General features: G+C 32.6%; 1 protein-coding gene across 1 annotated transcript; it reads right to left on the reverse strand.

Moving 5' to 3' along the window:
• Window positions 1-6295: 6295 nt before the first annotated feature.
• LOC139488918 (uncharacterized) lies at window positions 6296-23200 on the reverse strand. Its single transcript, XM_071274886.1, has 10 exons — window positions 23134-23200; window positions 21548-21860; window positions 21186-21233; window positions 19861-20060; window positions 17649-17735; window positions 16207-16558; window positions 15357-15530; window positions 11099-11227; window positions 10315-10429; window positions 6296-6551 (listed from the first exon to the last, which is right to left on the reverse strand). The coding sequence occupies exons 2-10, from the start codon at window positions 21855-21857 to the stop codon at window positions 6296-6298; spliced, it is 1671 nt and encodes a 556-aa protein (XP_071130987.1). The 5' UTR covers window positions 21858-21860; window positions 23134-23200.
• Window positions 23201-23587: the final 387 nt, after the last annotated feature.

The following is a 23587-nucleotide window of genomic DNA, read 5'->3' on the forward strand; positions in this document are numbered from 1 at the left end:
ATCTTTTCCGGTATATTCAAAACTACCAAGAAACATCCAAAGCTTAACATAAGGTATAGAACATTCCGTATACATATGTTGTTTAATATTTATCTCTACAAGTCTTTTGGGGTTTTATTTAGGTGTATAATTAGTTAGCTATTATGTTGAAATTTACTTTATATTTCTTCTCTAAAAAACAGACGATCACTAAATTAATCACATACACATAAACCACGTGTCGTACGGACTGATATGAATATCGAGTTATACTAATGATGGATGATCATGTCGTTTTTGTAATAGAATGTCTTAAAGGGGGTTTTGGTCTATTTTGCAGCATTGATGTATTAGCTCGTCTAAGTAATGCAAATTGACTCCATTTGATAAATTATGTAATTGCTTTAAATTAACAATGATTTTAAAACATGTCGACTTCAATAGGCACAGTTAACTTCAAACAATATTGGCTGTTTGTTCAGCTATGTATTTTGTAAACCTATCTATGTAACATCCAAAACAACATGGTGATTTAGTTCTCAAAGGTGTTTCGCTCTTCGAAAGGTATTCTTATTAATTTATTATAAGTTCATGATAGTTAACATCAATATATGCTTTTATACATCATTGATGAATCAGTATGATGTATTCTTTTTACGCCTGGTTTGGTTAAATTATCAAATTTTTCATGTAACAGTTCTACCCGCGATTTAAGCGAAACATACATATCGGGCTCATCATTTTACTTACCCTATAGCCAGTTAGAAAATTATTGAAAATGAAACTTTGTTGTTTTCAAAATATTAATCTAAGTTATTTGATATCAAACATTAAAACTGATAACTTTGTTATTGTACTGATAAATTTCTGTTTGAAATGTATCCCTGACCAATCCTATTATTTATATATTCAAAGTCCGAACATTGATAAAATATATGATGAACTACAAAGTGAACTGATATACGACTTTCATTTATCTCACAAATATGTCATTTATCGTACTAAACATACGTATGGTATAATTCAGCTGAACTAGCTTATCAGTGTCCGCAAATATATATTCATTGGCTGTTTTAAAACATGTCACGGACATGACAACATGCGTTAAATAAAGATATACACAGATTTTATTATAATTTCACAATCACGAGATATGATTGTTTTAATCTAGTAATTTTTAAATATGAAATGTCACCACGAATATTAATTTCAAGAAAACAATATATTTAAAACTGGAAAAACAATGATATTTCTTGGTCGGATTTAGTTATACTGTTGGTGTGTGTTTTCCTTCTTTCTTTTGCAATTCAACGTGTGTTTGGCCTTTTTAACATTTTTATTTCAAGCGTCACTGATGAGTCTTTTGTATACAAAACGCGCGTCTGGCGTATATATTAATTTTAATCCTGGTATCTATGATGAGTTTATTTAAAATGTTCAAATATTTTGACGGATTTCAAGTTGGTTCAAATAACAGCATAAAACATTAAATTTTTGTTCTTAAACTATTTTTTTCAATTATTAATAGAATTTCGAGAATTACAAAAATAAAATCACTACGTTTGTCATAGGTTTTAGTTAGTTAATCTATGTCAATATTCAGGAAAGAATCAATATGACGCAGACCTTCTATATTGAAGGAAATAATCTTTTAAGATGCAACTTAGAACTTTTAACTATTTAACTATTTTTGCTGCTTAATGTATCTCCTATATATGATAGAGTTTAAGATAAAGAGGGAAAACATATGTTATCACTTAAAGTTTGTTTTAAATTGTTGCTTAATAGTTAAAACTCCTATAACATTGTATAATGTGTCGGCCATAAATTTAATTTGTATAAAATAAAGTTGAGAATGGAAGTGGGGAATGTGTCAAAGAGAAAACAACCCGATCAAAGAGCAAACAACAGCAGATGCCCCTAATGGGTCTTCAATACAGCACGAAACTCCCGCACCCGTATGTGTGCTTCAGCTGGCCCCTAAACAAAAATGTGTACAAGTACAGTGATACTGGACGTCATACTAAATTTCAAAATATACACAAGAAACTCAAATAAAAATCATACAAGACTAACAAAGGCCAGAGGCTTCTGATTTGTGACATGTGCAAAAATACTGCGGGGTTATACATGTTGTTTTTTTTTAGATCTAAACTGTTCCCCTATACCTCTAGCCAGTGTAAAAAAAGAAACACACAACAATACGCACACTAAAACTGAAAAAAGTCCTAGTGCGATGTTAGAGTAGGTAAATAAAGAGACTAAAAAAAAATGGCAATGATACATATATTAATAAAGGACTACTAGCAGTTACTGACATGTCAGCTCCAGACCTGTATTGAACTGATTGACAGATTAGGTCTACTTCATATGAATATCAAGCACAACCACTCCTGTGAGGGGTTTAGTGTTTTACTATTATAAAACCTATGAGAACAACATAACCCGTATAATGCCAAAAACTGGTTTTAGAATGTATGTGTTTATTTCCGATGCAAAGTGTTATAATTGAATCAACATTTAAGCCAACATATGCAATCTTTAATGACCTCTATGTCTTTCTGTAAATCATGCTTACATGGCTTATAAAACCTTATCTTTATCTTCAATTATTTCAAAATATGTGTATGATAAAAGTGACTAAATAATTTCTTCTCAAATTGAAATAAAAAATATTTTTGTAAAGAAGGATATTTGTTAGTAAACATCATGGTAAAATTTCAGGGCAGATAAACAATTGAACCTCGAATCAGATTTGCTCTAAATGCTTTGGTTTCAGAGATATAAGCCAAAATCTACATTTGACCCCTCTGTTCTATTTTTAACCATGGCGGCCATCTTGGTTAGTTGTTCAGGTTACCGGACTCATTTTTTAAACTAAATACCCTAGTGATGAATGTGGCCAAGTTTGGTTAAATTTGGCCCTGATGCTTCAGAGGAGAAGATTTTTTGTAAAAGTCAATAACGATGGACGACTCACGACAGACGACGGACGACAGACGGCAAGTGGGCTTATGGGCCAGGTGAGCTAATCATATGATATTTGTTGATGTAACTGATTCATTTTGTCGAGTTTCCGTTTTCAGGCAAAAACAGGCCTTGAAATGTCTTCGTGATAAGTATGTTCTTGTTTCTGCTGACAAAGCTTGAAATAATAGTGTCTTTGTATGTAAATCGTATTACCATATTACTACGAATGTCTTGCAAAAGAATTAGGAATAAATTAGCACTCCGGTAATCCCGCATACAAAGACATATCATTTGACAAGAACATAACATTGAACAACCAATCGAAGGATTTACTTTTTTTGTATTCGATACTTAAAAGAGGGACGAAAGATACCAAAGGGACAGTCAAACTCATAAATCTAAAACAAGCTGACAACGCCATGGCTAAAAATGAAAAAGACAAACAAACAACAGCACACATGACACAACATAGAAAACTAAAGAATAAACAACACGAACCCCACCACAAAACTGGGGGTGATTTCAGGTGCTCCGGAAAGGGTAAGCAGATCCTGCTCCACATGCGGCACCCGTCGTGTTGCTTAAGCTTCACAAAATTCCGTACAAACAACGGTACATTGCCGGCCCATTTGCATGTTCCACTAAAGAATTGTCCATTAGATTAACTTAAATTTTGACCGCAGTGAAAGAGGGTCTTCAGAAATACTGCGAAACTGTTTACTGGAATAGTGGTACTAACCATACTAGTATTTGGATTCTTAAAAATTCTAAAAACTCATACATAATTTTAAATTTCGGTCTTTTTCTGAAACTAGTTCTATAAAAATTTGGATTTCACATAGTTAAATCAGTCTGAAAATGTAGCTCATTGTTATATCAAGATGTCATCATATTATAAGCTATTATCTTCATAACAAAGTGAAATGACAGAATAGTATGACAATGTAGCTCCATGTTGTATCACAGTGTCTTTGTAGTATATAAATGTATCTTAGTGATTTGACAGAGTATCATAGTCAAATGTCGTTATAGTATAGAACAGTTGCTTAATAATAAATCTTTGCCCTTAATTATATGGTTATTGTTATCATAAGACAGTTGTGGCATTCCATACTCTCCCACTATATATTTCACAGTGTAGCAAGAACAAACATATACATTTGATTTGATTGCAATGCCTGGAAAAAGTTAAAGTGAACTCAGAAAGGGATTAAGAATCACCCTTGCTAACCAACGACTCATTTACACATATAGAAGAAACACTCAAAAGAAATATATAATGAAACAGCAGAAACTAGATTTAAAAGAAAAAGAAAACCAAATCTTAAAGATGAGACTGATGATTATTCAGATAATATCATTAATATACATAGGAAATCATGTAAATGCTCAATGTTGAGCTCCTCAACAGCTGGAGCTGTCATAACGACATGTGACTTCAAACTTAGCATTAAAAGTATACTGTTTTACAATTATCTAGTTCACATCATAACAAAATTACTTACAGATACCACAGGTTGCATTAATATAATCTGGAATACAATTCCGGCAAAACATTTGTCTATATGTTTACTGGTAACTCTTAGTTTCCTAACGAAACCTGTCCAAGCCATATATTGCTGTGGATACTTCACATTTTCCCTCAGCTTTAAAAAAAATAAAAATTCAGACATACTGCATTCATGTACGCGCTAGATCATTCAACTGGTTGAAAAATCATTTGAACATACAAGCCCATCATCAAGATCAATAATCATTTTAAACCCTGATTTCCCCAGTACGTTATCACTAATATCAGGGACCTGCACCGGCCAAATCAAAACGGAGAATATTAAATACAAAATACATGTATTTGTCCGCGTTTTGGGGTATAGCAGGAAGATGTTGTCTAAAAGGAATTTTTTTTAAGAACGGTATGCTTTTGGCTGTTTTTGTTATGTGTAGCTGTACACGTGATAACGTGGACCAATCCTTTGGATTATGTCAATAAGTATTCTTATGTTAATGGGGTGAAAGCGGTTTTTTTAAATGTTCCAATCAAGTGTTATTTGTAAATCTATCCTAAAAAAAATCTTATAGACACGGTTTGGATTTTTTATTTCCTCGTTGATTCTTATATTCAAGATTCAAAGATTATTTAGTATTTCATCACATGTATCAAGATACCTGTTTAAGTCAAAGTTTTGTGCGTTGAGTATCAACTTATTTTTGATGTCATCTTATGATCCCTCATTCCAGTTTAATATATTTAACTTAGTTTTATTACAACGACATTGGCTTTAAGTCTTGTTATAACCACTAGAGGTCGGTCATTTAAAGACATATCAACTGTATCATAAACGTTGACTCATACCCATCTGCAGATATACACAATGATACATAAAATACAGTAACTGGTGCCAGACTTAAGTTTAATTATACATTAAATCATGCAGATGGGCAATTGAATAATTTCTAATGCTTATATGTAATTGTTTATAGCTAACTTTTTTGTTGGAAAAAAATCCATAAATCTGTATGATTCAATTTCATATAATTTAAATGTGGTTAACTACTGGGAAGACGGATATGAAAAGCATGCATTAACGGTGCGTTCACATGTACATATAGGTGGTAAGAATTGCATATAACACATATCACATTGTCAGGAAAATTCCATATAGTGTATGCCCTGTAGAAACTCAACACACGATATTCGAAAACTATTTTTAACATTTGGCAACACTTCACTTGAACTCATCAGTTGGTCTTTCTAGAGCTATCGCATTAATAATATAAGAGAGGATCAGAACGTTTAATATATATTTCTCCAAACAGTCAATGACCAAACGACCAGGCAAAAATACAGTCGAAGGATCAAAACCAAAAATGAAATAAATTCCAAGTACAAACATACAGATGTCAATGAGTAATATGAGATGTAGCATTGAAAAAGATTGCTTACGAACCCTGAACCCTGATATCATTATCATACATACTGATAAGTTTTTTTTACATGAGAACAGAAAAATCGATGCACTTTTAAATAACGAGGAACTATGCCACGTAGTAAAATCAACTCTACTTCTGTGTACACTTTCCGTATTATGTTTACCAACAAGAAAAGTCGAAAACGTATTTATAAAGCAAAGAGTTGTTTACGGTCTTAAATGATAAAATTCATAAAGAGTTTAACGTACTAATGTTACGATTGATAAAAAGGCAACATGATCAATTACATAAAAAAGATGACGTTTCAACAAATGTCAAATATAGTATATGACTAAAACGAAAATGTGTTTGTTCTGCTAAAAATATTTAGTCGTAGTGATATAACAAACGCTTGAAAACTTATTTTACATTTGTATTATCCAAATATAATAGAGTTTTGGTGATCAGCTTCATAGTAGCAGAAATGTAAATTTTGATCTTTGTCGCATCCAGTGTCGTAAGGATGGGCACCATGACAACTGCCGTGATTATTGGTATTTTGGTCATCAAACTGAAAGAATTCCTCTTGAACTGTCATCCCATATACCTGTTGGCAGTCACCTGTAAACTTCAGAAGATAAAATGGTTTGTCCAACGGTAGAAACACTTTATTTGCATTATGACCATCACTTCTGAAAGTATATAATAAAACTTATATTTTTTACCTTAATTTTTAATTTTGTATCTTTTGAAAACTAAAGGTAAATGAAAGTCAAGTGAAATTTCCAAGTAATACATGATCGTTTCATTTGATTTCAAGTTATTTGATTTAGTACTCCCGTAAAAAGCGGTTGTCAATAAAATCTTCCTCAACTGAATATAAAATTATGTAAAGAATTAGAATAGCAGATTGGGTAAATAATTTTTGAATAACATCTATTCCAACAAATTATCTGTATTCAATGAGCTAAAAATCATGCAGTCTATCCCTCCCCTTTTTTCGTCATGATTCAATGCACTTTACAGGTCTATACTGCCCATATGCATTTTTGCCACAATGGATTTTTCAAATATGAAGGCTACAATAATGTATAATTCATCTTTGAATCGGTGAGGATTAATATAGCCCACATAGTGGGCTGACATCAGCAATATTGTATTTAAAATTACGAAAAGATGAGACTAGGGACACCGAAATTTGATATACTCATTTGATAGAGTAATGTAAATAGATGAAGAAAAGGTAACACCAAAAGATATTGAAATGCTAGGCTCAATTATTATTTTGGGGGAATGTGACAATTTCATGCCACTTTTTGCTATATGTTATGTAGCTAGCTATGAAACAAGGTACAATCTACCATTTTCTACATAAGAAAATGCATTTGACAGTTGCTGTCCATTCGTTTGATGTGTTTGAATTTTTTATTTTGCCATTCGATTAGGGACTTTCCATTTTGAATTTTCTTCGGAGTTCAGAATTTTTGTGATTTTACTTTTTATCGATCGTTAAATAAATTTATTTTAAAGTAATGACAATACAACATTGTAATTTTGTTATCATTAAATTAAAAGAAGGCTCAACATTATGTTTGTATACATATGCACATGCATGGCTCACCAAATGTAACTGTTTAAATTCAAAACTATGCAAAATACTGATTACAAATATATGCACATGTATGACACAAACAGTTGATTCTTGTATTAGAAAACCTGGAATTGAAGGTCGTTAACAATTGTGTTGGTCAAATCTAATCTGTTTTTGAAGTGCGACCAATAATGGCATACATTGAGCAGGATATATTCTGCTAGGTTGGTTAAATGTGTGTTGATGTGATTAATGTAATTTTGATTAATGTAATTTTGATTAATGTAATTTTGATTAATGTAATTTTGATTAATGTAATTTAAAATTTATTTGAAATCTTTGTTAGGTGGTATTTCTCACCTACTTCCTCGTTATATGGATCATATTAAATGAATACATATCAAATATATATCTATACTACTAAAATAACGAGGCCCAATTGGTTTGACGTTATAAGTTCGAATCAAATAATTCGACTTAATGTATACTAGTAAATGATATAGGACAATGGTGTTTATTGAATGTTTCCAGGCCTTTTTTGTTTTCCACATATTAAGTATATCTAATAATTAACAAGTTCAGAATCAAATTTGATACCCATACCAATAGTAGATGTCACATGTAGTTTTGGTTTGCATGTTTGTGTTTTATGTATCTCCCTCCTTTATCAGGCGCATCACTATGTTTTGTTGTTGTGAAGGAGAACATTTAAAACACTAAATCAGTAAAGATTTAATGTTATCATTTGCCTCTACAGTTTCCCAGCCTGACCGTGATGAGTCATTTCACCAGAAAATTAACCTTCAACGCAATATATCACACGAACACTCACTCAACTGATTTGTTCAATCTCAACATACGGTTACAATAAGAAAACCAGAAAGAGTTCGAACAGGAAAAATTTGAAAGCAGGGAAAACTTAGCATTTTATAATCAGAATGATTTATAAGCTGACAATACGCGTACGAATAGTAAAAATCTACGAATACAGCGTACTAGTTACTTTAATTCAGTAACGGAGAGCGTTCTCTTTTCGGTCTTTTACCAGGTCAGGAAGATGACAGTTGGTGTCCATTCGTCTGATTTGTTTTATCATTTGATATTGCCATTTGATTAGGGACTTTCCGTTTTGAATTTTTTTCGGAGTTCAGTATTTTTGTGATTTATCTTATCAGTTGCGTAGGGTTCACCGCAGGACACTTCAATTTTCTTTTTGTTAAGAAATATGATCTGGTCAACATATTCAGATGAACGACTGTTTGACTTTCTATTTTTCTTTGTTACATGTAGTGCACATGAAAACATCCCATCGGAAGAACGGACGTTACTGGTACTACTATAATGAATAGTAGTCTCACGGTAAACTCCTTTACGAGGTAAATGGATTTGAAATAGTATTATGAAGGGGATATTAGAACTGAACTAAAATGATAGGAAATGTGAGGAGAAATATTTCAAGATTTATAAAAGGCAAACGAGTATCCGAGTAAGTACCAATATTGTACTAGAGTACTCGGCCTTTCGATCGAATACCCGAGTAGTCAAGAACTCGTTGCCATCCCTATTTTTTATTAAATGTTCGGCCATATATCAGAAATATACTAAATGAGTGTTGCTGTTAAACCTATTAATGCCTGACACGGATGTTTTTTTTTGATTTGTGGTTCAACAGATGTATATTAAGGTCAAGATCATGTTCTAAATGTTGACTATTGTTCAAATCGTTTGAATAGAGAAAATTTATTCCTTTTGTTTCCTTTGTCCATTGTACACTGAATTTGCTTAGGCATTTCCAAAAGTGGCTGATCTGCAGTTACAATTGATGTTTCTCCGGGATTAACCACATTTTCGCCTTAACCATCGAATACCTGAGAATTGCCTGGTAGTGCATAAAAATCGCCCTTGATGTCTATAAATAGTTTGCACATGCGCAAAAGTGTGAAACACATGTGTATCATAACCTTGAAAAATGTTATTAAACCAATTCATAATATCATTAGAAATCCAAAAACACTAATTATATAGTAAATAGTTCAAATGTTTTTGAAAGAATTTTGCTACATTTTCGCGCATGCGCAAATACTGGATATATCAAATATTCATTTTTAATAAATATGTGATGTAAGGAAGGTAGCCACCACACCTGGTAATTGGTTTTTACTAAAAGAAGTTCAAAGAAAAGTTTTCCAGAAAAATCAGTATTTTCAAACTAAAGAAAACAGCCATTTTAGAAAATGGCCGTGGCCATCTTGAAAAAAATATTTTTTTTAATGGCCAGCAGTTATTTCTTACAAAGTATATAATAATGATGCTTTGTGGTAATTTTCATGCTTGTATCATCATTTGCACAATTCCCTCGATTTTGCTTGCTAATATCTTCCACTATTGAGGTAAAGCAGTGACAATTTAAATAAAAACACTTCTGCATCAAGGTCTTACAGTGATTAGAGGTTTTGCAACAACAAATAGGTCAAATTCCATACACATAACTCCATTACAAAAAAGCGAGAAAACGACGAACATTAAAGAATGAGTGGCACAAACTTAAATATAAACGAGGACTTAACTCACATATGTTGGTAAGGTAATCAGCAAACACATAGCCGGTTAGATTTCTAATTCGATGATATTACATTTGAGGATAAGACGACGGAGTTGTTGTAATGATAGTTGGAACATACCAGGAGTCATATATGAAATATATATAATCCATTATGTCGTGATGATATCTTTTTTGTAAAGGGTTGAACTCTTTTGCTATATTTATTATTTTGTTACCATAGTATTAAACATGTTCTAAATCAAACGCATTTACGCATTACACATCTCAATATTATCATGAATCTTAAATTTAGATAATCTACCTGCAGCAATAATAAATGATAGTATCAGAAGCCTCGTATGTTCCACTTGGCAAAGTTCCTCCTTTCTTATTTGCAGAGTTTTCGTCGTCCCAGTTAATGCTACCTTCATTAAAACCTTCACGATAAACAGAACCAAAAGGTAATTATTTTTTTATTTAAAGATTTGTTCATCTGATTAACTACCAGTCTTTTCAATGTCAAATTCCTGTAACGTTGTTTGAATTTTTATATCATGGAAAGCGTCACAAAAGATGCAGGTTTTACCGAAACTGCGGTAGCACGTCAGTTAAATTTAATTGGTTTAGTGTTATTTAATCCCTTGTGTAGGGTGAAGTGTTATTGTTATTGTCATTTCATCTTCTTTTTCCTGTTTTTAGTTACGGTGTTTTCTTTTGCAATTTATTAGTCCCTTTGTACCTTATCTCTGTTAAACATTCCCGACAAGGAATGCTCTCATGCACTTACAGATCAGCTATCGTAAATGATAATGATGTGATTAACCATGCCGTCTTATCAAATTTTCATTCTATTATAGGGTTTACGTTTAATTATTATGCAACTTTGCGACGAACGTTCTCCGTCGGATAACCAGTAGTTATACAGGGCTAACAACATAATTCATATAAACCTGGTCTCAAATTTAGCCCAACAATGTAGGTCTGCAAATTTGAGTTGTCCCGTACTTTTCCCTCAGTTCGAACACCTGCATGTGTATACTACAAAACAAATAAACGACGGAGTCTAATAATAAACGGCAACAATAATTTACAAACACGTAACTAACCTGATGGGCAAGTACCATACTTGAGAATACAGTAATTTCCCACGGGCCAGTTTCTATGGTAAACACCAGCAATGCTTGATACTTGTGTACAGAAATAAAATTTTGAATCAACCTTATTATGAGTGTCACCTAAAAAGAAAAGAGTAACAATTAATAAATGAACTATGCTAGATCTAGATACTTGTTATTTAACAAATTGAGTCGTTATATTTGTGAAATGACACAAGTGACAACTATGTTATTAAATAGGAATGGGATATATAAAATAAAAAATACAATATATGAAATTGAAATCAAAGAATTTTTGCCATGTAATATATACACAAAAAAAAATTCTGTATACCATAACTTATGGATAGGAGAAATAGTTTCGACGAAAATAGGAAGTTGTTAAAAAGAGGCAAAGGATACTAGAGAGACATTCAAAAGTCGAAAAAAAACTAACAACGCCATTGCAAAAGAAAACAACAACACACAACATTCTAACGATAGTATACAAAACACTATAGAAAACTAAAGATTTGGAAAAACAAAAACCAAGAAAAATGATTGCCGTTGCTCTTGAAGTGTAGGCAGACATTGCCCAAAATGTTGCACCTGTGGTGTTAGTACAAACAAGGTTATAATTTTAATTCGTAGATCATTTCGGGAATAGATAAAGGGATCGTAGTAAGGACATTATGTACATATCCGCTAACATCACGGATATTCAAAAACAATGATTAATAACGGTCAACCGACTCGTGATGACGTCCTTAAACTTCACCACTTAGAACTCTTCGTTTCGTTGTGAGCAACAATCCTCTACCGAGGAAATCTTGATAGGAAATGCAGGACTTGGAATAGCGTAGCAGCTGGAATATTTATCCATCGAAAGCCGCTGGAATGTTAATACATACAAACGGAAATTCACAATGGGGAAGCTGGAATCTTCCCTTTAGCCTTTTAGAAATAACTGTATGATACTCTAGCAGCATCGTTATTACACCATATTGATGCTTCCCCAATTCATTTTAAACAAGGCATTTGGACATTTCTGTAATTGCTTCTAAATCTATATGGACATTCAAAAAGAAGGATCCATTATGCATAGTAGAAAAAAGCAAAATCACAGAAATACTGAACTCCAAGGAAAATCCAAGACGGAAAGTCCCTAATCAAATAGCAAATAAAATAATAACACATCAAACGAATTGACAACAACTGTCATATTCCTAACTTCGTACAGGCATTTTCAAATGCAGAAAATGGTGGATTGAACCTAGTTTTACAGTCGCATCAAATTCCATTATATTTACAGCGATGCGTGAACAAAACAGACATAATAGACAAAATTGTCAAAATAGGGATGCAGAAGTCATCACCGTGTCACAATCTCAATCAGGACAAAAACGAAAATTATTCAACAAAGAACCATAAAAAAAGCATTTATCAAATTTAACAAACCACGTTCATTGCTTACTTATTTTTGTGTTTTAAATCAACCCATAAAGGATTGAAATAATTGAAGTCCTATAACTGAATGGCTAGGTCAACTCTTGTGTACAATCTTGTGTTTGACATCAGAATGTCAACGTCAAACAAGTAGAGGGATAAAATAGTTTTGTCCTTGGAAGTATTTTCAAAATTATAATAGAACAATAACATAATGGCATTATAATAAAACAGTAACAAAATTGCGGGAAGTTTAATAGTACAGAGCCACGTCATATGTACCAAAGACACACACAAAGTCACACGTACAAAGTATACCAGAAAAATCAAAGATAATACAAACAACACATTGACGGGATGCATAACAACCGATCCACGTCAAATGAATATCATCAAAAACATACCAAACAGTAAAAGTATTAGTTATATTAATAATAGAACAAACACAAATAATAGAACAATGTAACACGTTGTTATGATGATGAACAACGTCAGTACGCAGAATCTATACACCAAGACCATCATCTATTATATGTGAATTTTATACGGAATATTCATCAATTTGCATATCTTAAAACAAAACCAAAACCACTTTCTCTGCCCGACAATGTCATTCTATGCTCCGACTATTTATTCATGAGTATGAGTAGCCCTTGTAATCACAAGGAAACAGACACAAGGATATTTGTTCATATCAAAAGATCAATTGAAAGAGGTGTAAGTGGACACTGATTATCAGTTCATCATTTTTCAAGACAAAACACGTAGAGAAACTATCGGTTGCATTTGGAAAATTAAAGGAAAAGACCTGTGAGATTGCTTCCGATTTACAAAATGTTTCATGCTGTTGGCCTTTAATCAGAGGTCATGCAATTTTTTCATGCTTTAAATAGATAAAACAGTGTCTCCACTTTTCGTGGAAATGAGGAGAAGTCGGCATGGCACACATGGAAAATATTTGATGAGGTAACCGAGGTGTTTGGATGATTGAGTAAGAAACATGCATTGGTCAGTGAAGCTGATATGAAATAGAAAGAGGCATTTGTTTTGTAGTGATGTACGACAGACACACAACAATATTTAACATCAATGAATCAAGGCTTGATTATCTACTGAATTGTTTGTACGCAAACAAAGACAGTATGACACAATTCCGTCCGCAAGAGATGCATGGCTAGAGCACACCAAACGAGCCTTATGTCAAGGTGGTCATGTATGGAAAGAAGCAGTCACACATGAACATCGTATACATAGTCCTGGCGATTTGGGTGGATTAATGAGCCCACAAATGGGTTGTGGATTCTAAATTGGACACAATTAGCAGCCACAGCAGCATCTTGCCAGTAGTTACATAAATGTGGATTCAAGTCCGACAAACCTGGTTTGACATGTACAACATTGTGTTCCTGTAGCTGTTAGAACAAAATATATTGAAAAATATGATAGAATAATAAATTAATCTACCTTACTGCTTGTCTTAGATAATTAATTATATACCAAACGGACATTTTTATAGCATATCATTACCACTATCATTTAACCCGATTGTATGAACTTTCACAATCCTAACTGGAAGTGGTGATTTATTTTTACAATTACTTTCTCTTGGACATATTTTCATGTCATCTTGTTGTAATTGTAATAGTTTTCATGACCTATATCATAATAAAAAGGTATTGATCTGTTTTCAAATTTTAAATATTTAGCAAAACGATGCCAATTTTAAATTCAAGATGGCCGCCTTGAAAAAATAAAATATGTCGGCTAACCCTCCTCATATGATTGAATACACCTTAAGGAAGATATGTGCCAAATCCTATGTTTGTATCAAAATTTGCATGATTTATTTATCAAATTTGATACTAAGCTGTTGCACTATTACAGATTTTCCGAATTCTAAAAATCAGTGAACGGAGAAAGACTCTTGTTTTATCTGAATGATTAAAGAGAACTTTATCCATCAATTTCAACATGCGTTGGTGACAAAATGATGTCTATCTTTTTATTTAGGTTCCAAACATGGTGTTTTTCATGAGAATTGTAGCCACTTATGGCAATTAATCAATAGTTATTTTACAACAATCTGTAGGGAAAAAAAGTACTGGTGGGAGTTTCCCCAAAAAAAACTTACGACTAAGATTGATCGTAAGTATACTGAATTGTTCATGACTTACGATCAATCTTAAAAGTTTTTTTTAAACCGACTTATGGATTCCAGAACTGACACCGTAACACTAAATGGTTGAAATGAGAAAATTTATGAAATAATTTCATGTTTTTTATTTGACCCTTCTTGATGAATGTGAGTGTTATGAATATTTCATATTCTGCTCCTTGAAGACATTTAACCACGATTAACCCACAATTTCCTGCGGCAAATGATTTTACCAAATCAGGAAAATGCCGTGTGTTTTTTCTAATAATTATTGTTCTGTTTATTGGTAGCGATTGGTGTAGTTTTTTTTTTATGGACTACCACTTATTGAATTTGCTTTTGAGTGTGGTACGTTTGTTCAAATTTTTCCATCAACGTAGACGAAGTCAAAATCCTCGTCATTATACATCACCTGTTTGTCTTGAGTTTTCAAACAATGTATTAATATTGGAGAGATAAATAGTGAAGAAATAAAAAGAATTTCCAATACTTAATTATGAATCTATTTAAAATTTGGATTTCAAAAATGAAAAATACATATAGGGATTTCTTGCCCCCAAAAAAGCAATTATAAGGCAAACAAGATTCAAAATGTAAGAACTATCTATAAACATCCTTTTGAAATCAAATAAAATTTCTAAAATATAGTATTATTTTAAAAATGCTTACCAGCTAAATGATGACCTGAGGACCACGAATTGTTTTGCGTAGTGTCTTCGTCGTCGTGATATCTCCATCCAGTTTCAAACATTATATGAGAATTTGGACATCCTGATACTGGTTGATACAGGGAAAATGTTCCAGTTGGCCAAATTAAAGGCACGGTTAATGTGTGTGTAGTTTCTGGGAAAATTTATACATAGTTTGATTTTCATAAATAAACATTTTCAGCACATAACGTTTTATTTGATATTTGAAATGTTTTATGTAATTAGTATTCATAACTTCATAAGAAATTATTACGTGCTTTGTTTTTATTCAAACGCATTGCAAAATGCATTTTATGCAAGATCCCTGTCCTAGTGCACGTTTAGTGTTCAACACAATTATGAAGTGAATATCTCAACAAACTTGATTGCACAGTGCAAGTGAAAATTAAGCAATATTTTTTCTTTGAATTCACGTGCCAAATTGCTTTTCCGTTACTCTATTATTGGAACATGAACTTCAAATGTCCTTCACACTACCTAAACAGCCTATCGAACTTTCTGAGATGTAAGATGAACCTTTTTTTTGCCCCGTTTGAATGGTTTTACATTACTAATTTTTTGGGGCCTTTATAGCTTGCTGTTCGGTGTGAGCCAAGGCCCATGGTTGAAGGCCGTACCTTGACCTATAATGATTTACTTTTATAAATTGTTATGTGGATGAAGAGTTGTCTAATTGGCACTCATAACACATCTTCCTATATCTACTTGTACTGCATATTCAAAAGATTTTAGATTGTTTTGATATGGCATTTAACGAATCAAGAATGCACAAATTACCTCTGAAAAGCAACTGAAAATCTTATATTTACCCGATGGCATTGATGTTAGGTGATAGGAAGAAGGATATTCATTCAAAGTCCTCAGCAGGTTCTGTTTTGTCGTTGACAAATTTCTGTGCATGTTATAATTTTGACAACTGCTATCCCAATGTTGTTGGTTTTCATTAGGCCAGAAGTCACCATCTAGAAATCGTGCAATCGACACTAAATGAAACTCTAATGGTTCATGTATACCCATTCGACCAACATTGAACTGTTTCGGTGTGACACCAGTTGTTAATGGTTGAAGATTAGAATCTGCTAAATGCGAAGTGTTAACATAAGCCATACTTCCATCGCCTTTCACCATAACGACTTTCCATATTGGTGGATCAGTGTATTTCTGAGAACAAAATGTGTGCATGTAATCGTTAAATCGTTCAAGATTTGATCCATTAAAGTTGTTTGTACTTGAGTTTTTCTTTTCTCTCTCTCATTTTGTACTTGGACATACAATACAATTTGGATATTTATTTTATTAAATAAAGGCAACAGTAGTATACCGCTGAACGAAATTCATAAATCGATTGAGAAAAAATAATAAACTAAAACTGAGGGAACACATCAAATATTAGGGAGAACTACGACACATCAGAAACACAACACTAAAATGTTACACGCATAGAAACGAACTATAATTTAACAATATTACAATGTATCTACAAGTAAATTGAAGATTCGAGAAATTAAATCGCCGTGAAATGCGATAGAAAGGGCTAAACTCGAAATTCTAATATGACGTTCTTCTTACGCTTTTGGTACAAAGCCATGTTCTAATTCAAATAGAGCATGGGCTGCACGTTATTGACGTCACAATTGGAATTGCAACGTCAGATGAATTTTGAACAACGCCAGAGATCAAAGTGGACATTTTTGTTGGTGTTGCTCGCTAGGAAATTAAATAAAAACATTCTAAAAGTAAGTTTAAATGTTTCTGTTCTTTTTTTATTGATAAAATGCTGATTTTCTATAACGTGTTTGGTTCATGAAATCAAAATGGCGACATTCCGAGCGTCTACTATAGGTCCGCTTCGGAGTGAAAAAGTTCAAATATTCCTATAAGAATCGAAATAAATCGCTAACGCTCGGTATTAAGATGTTAACAAATATAATGCCTACCCATGTTAAAATGAGCATAGAGCATGGCAGGATAGAATTAGTTCTTAATTAAGTTTTGTTTACAGTACTATAAGTTCTTGTTTTTTTTTTTTTATGACATACCTCATTTTAATTTATATGATTATTTCTTATGTAGAACAACTCACCATACATTTATAATTCACTTACAATTACAAGTAAGTTATGATATTATTGCATTAACGATGTTTTTTTAAAATCATATCACAAGGTACATGTATGATAAGATATGATGACAATAGTGTCATATGAAAGGAATAGTCAAATGGTAAAACTGTACAAACATTAAATATTACCTTGAACATTTCCTCTACAACCTTAGTTGCTGGTATTTCATACCGACTAACAGTCTTTGTCCCTGTTTCAACTTCAACGATAGAGTGCTATAATATTTAACAACAAACATATACATTTACCGCTAACACACTATACTCCAAAAAGCAAATTTTAATTTCGATGTTGATAACTCACGGTTCGGTAAATGTTACCATTAGAGATCCTTCGTTTATTACCCTCAGACAAGGCTATACTATTTTTTCTTTTTTCATGATTTATTGAAATCATCAACTGGTCAAACAAAATTAAAGGTTGTTACAGGATTAGGCTTATGCTTGAGTCTGTTGTTACGTTCTGGATTGCAATTACCGTTTGACCGAATTTACCGGTCAATTATAAAATCAGGTACTCGTTACCATTAATTACTTAAAACCTTTACTACTTTCTTCCATAGATAATAAATTTAGTTTTAAGTTCGAGTGTACCTGTATAATACTTATTAAACGGGATTGCACATCAAATTTTTACGGAGATGTTGTTTACCAAGCCTGGAAATTTAAAAACTATCTACTAGTAGGTACATTAATTTATAAACCTTTGAATGAACTTATTCTAAAAGGATGACAATTAAACTCTGTAAACCAAACTAAATACTATTCTTATATACATGTGCACATGCATGGCACTACGATCTGTCGATAACTGTAGCTTGACTTTGCAAATGTTTTTCTCTGACTGTTAGGGTCACTAACACGACATTCATTTGATGTTGATCGTGTGCTGATATTTTAGTCTGAGATGAATGAATGTTTATCAGTTGTTATTGAACTACATGTCAGTAACTGCGAGTACTCTCAGATCGGTACTTGGTGGCTTTTTGTTTTGTGATTGTATCATAAGTACTGTCACGTTCACTCTGTGTTTTTTTGTATTCATCCGATTAGTTGATTTTTATAGTTTGTTATGATGTTACATCATGGTTCATGGACGGAGAGTTGGTGCCTTCAAACTTGATTAACCCCGCCATATTATAGTCAGCAGCATTTTATTGAATTGTTGATGTTTATTGCTATTGGTCATAGTTGTTTTTCGTTAACCGTATTGTGTAATGTGTTCTGGTATTGTGATGTTAAAACAGTTCTAGGTTATGAGGAGGGTGGGCGCCAATTGTCACGTTCTGTATGTGCCTGTCCGGAATCGGGAACTCACAATTAAGTATTTATCTTTTGTTGCTGTGCAGGATATTTGTTTTTCGTGTCTAATTTTTTACATAAAATGTACTTTGGTTTTCTTGTTTGAATTGTTTTACATTTATCATTTCGGGGCACTGACTATCGTTATGGTCTTTGCGAAATGTTGTATGCCGTACTATGACCTATACATGTACATTGATGTGTCATGTTGGTCCCTTGTGGAGAGTTGTCTCATTGACAATCATTCAACATCTTATTTTTATATTGAGTGTGGCGCTTTTAAGACATACAAATTTAGCTACAACGTTAACTGTAGTATTATCAGAATAAGACTCTTGATTTATCTCTAGTTTGGCATGATTAATGACGAAAACTATTATACGGGCATATATACATATATATACCACAAGTAACTCATAAAACACATGGATATTATTAGTCTCTGATTTAATCAACTGCATATGTTAGCTGTTATATTTCTTTAGGATATACCGATATTATATTTTATCATATGACTATAAAAGAGGAACGAAAGATACCGAAGTGACAGTCAAACTCATAAATCGAAAATAAACTGACAACGCCACGGCTAAAAATGAAAAAGACAAACAGACAAACAATAGCACACATGACACAACATAGAAAACTAAAGAATAGGCAAAAATAAATTTTCTGTTGAAATGAAATCCTCCTTGATTACATTCACGCCGCTAAAATCAAAAGAGGTTGATATTAGATTTGGAACAATGTCAAGGCAATTTTACTGACGCAAGTTAATAGGGTCGGCAAACTTATCTTCTTTAAAGATTTTGTCTTGCAAAATAATTTTAAGTTCTTACTATTAATTTTGCTATTCATGTTTGATCTTGATTTAGCAAATTTTTTGACGACATGACAAATCAGAAGTGCACAGTATATGCCTTTAAATGATGTCGCCGTATGTTAGGTTGGTGCACTTTAGAAGCTAACTTAAAGTATGTTAAACAATTTTTCAGTATATGTGTCACAAGCAATGAAATGTTTGCTTATCGTCACTTACTGTCCCCCAGTCCTTTATAAAGTTGCTATAAACTGTGGGATCGTATGACGTTGGCAGGCTACAAGCTGCTGCTATAAACTCGTCATTTAGTTTGTGTAAAGATGGATAGACTGGAGGCATGACATAACGACTCCTTCCTTGGTTACAGATAGTTATCTGATCAATAGTTATTCCATTTGGTATAGAAGCTCTATGGAGAGCTGGAAAGTTAACAGCACAGGAATCAAATTGCTCAAAATACAAAAGGTAAAATGACGAGAACATAATCTTAATCGTTTTGAATATAATGTTACTACTAGTATGTCGATTCGTAACCAAGTGATAATCAAATATTGTCTCCATTCGAAAACTTCTTAGTTAGAGGTCGTCAAGATATTAGAGACCAACAAATTATCAGCCAAATTTTTCTTTAAATCTTACTTAATATGCTTATATTTGATTAAGATTTTCTAATCGTGAAATTTCCATTTCTGTGAACCAATATTGCTTGGATATGGAGTATATTTTTCTGAGTTTATACGAGTTTATGCGTTTCCACTCCTGATTTCCTTGTCGCTTTATGCAGGATGAATACGAATAATATGAAAAACAAACCGGCTTGGACTTTGTCCAGGTTACCAACGTCCTCGGAGTTATTTTACTTTTTGATGATGCATTACTGCTATCAAAACAGATATTGCATCAAGTGCTCCAAGCGATAATGATGAAGAAGTTGAAAGCTTTCCTTCAAACACATCAACACGGTTTGGATTACCGTTAAGGAATATCTGTTTCACCGAAGACCAAGGCTATGTTACACTTGTCGTATATCGTTCACTTTTCATCGATTGTATGAACAACACAACTGTTGCCACATTTTGAGCAGGATCTGATTATTTTTTAGAAGCACCTGATTGAATACTAATTTTGTTTTGGGGTTGGTACTGTTTACGCTTATTTTTTTTTTTTTTTTTTTTTGTGGTAGTTTGTCTTTCATACCATTGTGTTGTATGTTTCAACACACGTGTCAATTTCGATCGCTCTTTGTTTTCTCTTTCCACTTTAGTAACAATACGGTAATGTCGATTATTAGAAACAAACTTACTTCTACCGAGTTTTCTTTTCGTACAATCTTAGGAAACAGCCAACAATCATATGGAAGTGGTATAACAAACATACCACACGGAAGTTCGTAGGAATGAAATTATAAATTCCACTCGATTCATTGCCGTGACAAACCCATACTGTAACAGTTATGAATTATTTTGCACAAACAAACATCAAGTACGGGTTAATCTTGTCAACATTGTTAAATTAATTTCGAAATATATAATATACCTATTTACCTGATCCAGCCATAAATGCATACGGACGAATCAGCATGTCACCGTCACCTAAAAATTATGTCCATACTTAGTCTTTATAATATACATACAAGCTTCATAATATACATACAAACAGGCGTTGGTGCTTCTGAATAAGAAGTGTTCAGGTAAGAATTGTTTAATCTTTCATTTATGAAACAATAATAGTTCATTTATAATTTTTATGAACACATTTCGCAAGACGTCAGTCAATAGTTTTATGTAATAGTGGTAATATTGCTTGCACATCACATGAAATACATTTTCCGCAAAAGGTTTCTCGAAGTCGGCCTTTAATTGTTTGGTTCTTACTTTGCACTAACTTCTGTTTACAAATTTCTTACCGCTTGTTATATAATCTCTGAGAAGATACTCCTGCTTAGTTTTAGCATCACTGAAATATTCATATGTTGTGTGATTTGTGCAGAAGGTAACATTATCTACTCGAATCAGGAAGTTTCTGTTTGTATCGTCAATTTGAAGTATCCGTCTAGTTGGTTTTATACCAGGGTCAAGGCCAGACGTAGAGAAACGCCCACCTTCTGGGTTTGCCCGCAGTAGATCATACCCTAATCCAAGTAGTTTGGAGTCGTCTAAAGTGTTACAGGAACCGGTAGACAGTAACAGACTTAAAGTTGTGAAAGTCAAAATCATCCTCTACAGGAAATAACAGTATATATATCAACAAAGTAGATGTAGGGTATAACGCCAACGAGATATTTTTTCTTCTCTTTGTTAAATAAAATCTTCATATGAATTAGTTAAAAGTTAGGCGGCTGTCCACCTACGCGAAGATATCTCTTTATTAGAAAGGCTTGATATATGGATGTCGGAAAAAAGTGCAGTATTTTCAAAGTATCTGTCATAGATTATAAACCATTTGGATATGCATTCTTTTGGTAAAAAATATATTTGGGTTCCTCATGTATTGTTCATGAAAACTTGTCCTTTGAAGGAGATTAAACATTAGAAATATGATCAATATAAAAAATAAACTGTGGACCCACAGACATGTCTCAGGTTGTTGTAATTTATGATAAGTATAACGCACAAACTGTAATTCAAATTGCAATACTTAACCCCAACATGTTAATTTCACCCACAAAATTTTCGAAAACATGGCATTGTCTTTATACAAAACAAAAATAGAAAGCATGGTATGATTGCCAATAAGACCGCTCTCCATAAGAGGCCAAATACACTGAGATCAATAAATATATGTCACAGTGGGTAAAAACCATACCACGTTGTCAGCTATTAAAGGCCCCGAAATTACAAATGTAAAACAAATCAAACGAGAAAAATTTACTTTTTAGTTTATTTCTCTCTCTCTTTATATACAAATATATGTATATATAAATGTCCCCTGATTGCACAATTCACAGCTAATTTTTTAATGGCATTTTTTAAACGGAATACATTTGACACACAGGATGCGGTGGATATGACAGAGTTAAATTTTCTTATTAGAGGTGCTTTTTCAATATAATTAAAGGAACAAAAAGGGATAAATAATAATAAAAAAAAACCCCGGTTTTATCTTTATGTGGTTGATTCTTCATTCGTTTAGCAGCAGTTCAGCAGCACCTACATATGGGATATTTTGGAATCTCAAATTTCAATTGTGTCGAAGTATTAGAACTGATCTCTTTCACTTAATTTGTAATAGCTTATCTATAAATGTGACAGCAACAGAAAGGGTGCATGGCATCATCAAATTTATTTTACAATCCTTCTTTGACGATGTTAAGATTGTTTGTTTCTTGTTCTTTTAGCCATGGTGATTTTTAATATGTTATAGCTTGCTTGGTATCTTCAACAGTTGTTACGATTTTCGTCCTCAATATGCATATTTTCTGCTGGATGCACATTTATTATTAAATACCAAATGAAACCTGTAAGACAAGCAAAAGTTAAGGCATAAACTCACCTTTCAGGAAGTGGGTCTTGCATGAAGACCACTATGACACAATGTTAGACACAGATTATTACAGATAAAAACCGGATTGCCTTAAACACGTTAAATATTGTATTGACAGATAAGAAACAAGTCTAAATGCGAACACATGATATGTGAACAGCTAAACAAGATAAATTCGGTAACTTTGTATTGATCAGTTCATATTTCCGATACGAAGTAAAAAAAAATGTTTGCTTTAGCACCACATCATACTATTATATACTTTTTTTGTGCCAATTAAATATGTTAGGATTGATATGTGTGTGTATTATTGGTTTAGAGAAACATGCTTTAAAGGTTTTCAACTGATAAATGTTTGATAAAAATATATTTTTTGATGTTTTTTTTTCTTAAGTGAAATCTTTTCCTGGCTTTAAAAGTCAAATTTAAGCGCAATCTATTTAAACGTATTATACCTGAATTA

This window comes from Mytilus edulis, chromosome 9, assembly GCF_963676685.1.
Source record: "Mytilus edulis chromosome 9, xbMytEdul2.2, whole genome shotgun sequence".
NCBI classification, from domain to species: Eukaryota; Metazoa; Mollusca; class Bivalvia; order Mytilida; family Mytilidae; genus Mytilus; species Mytilus edulis.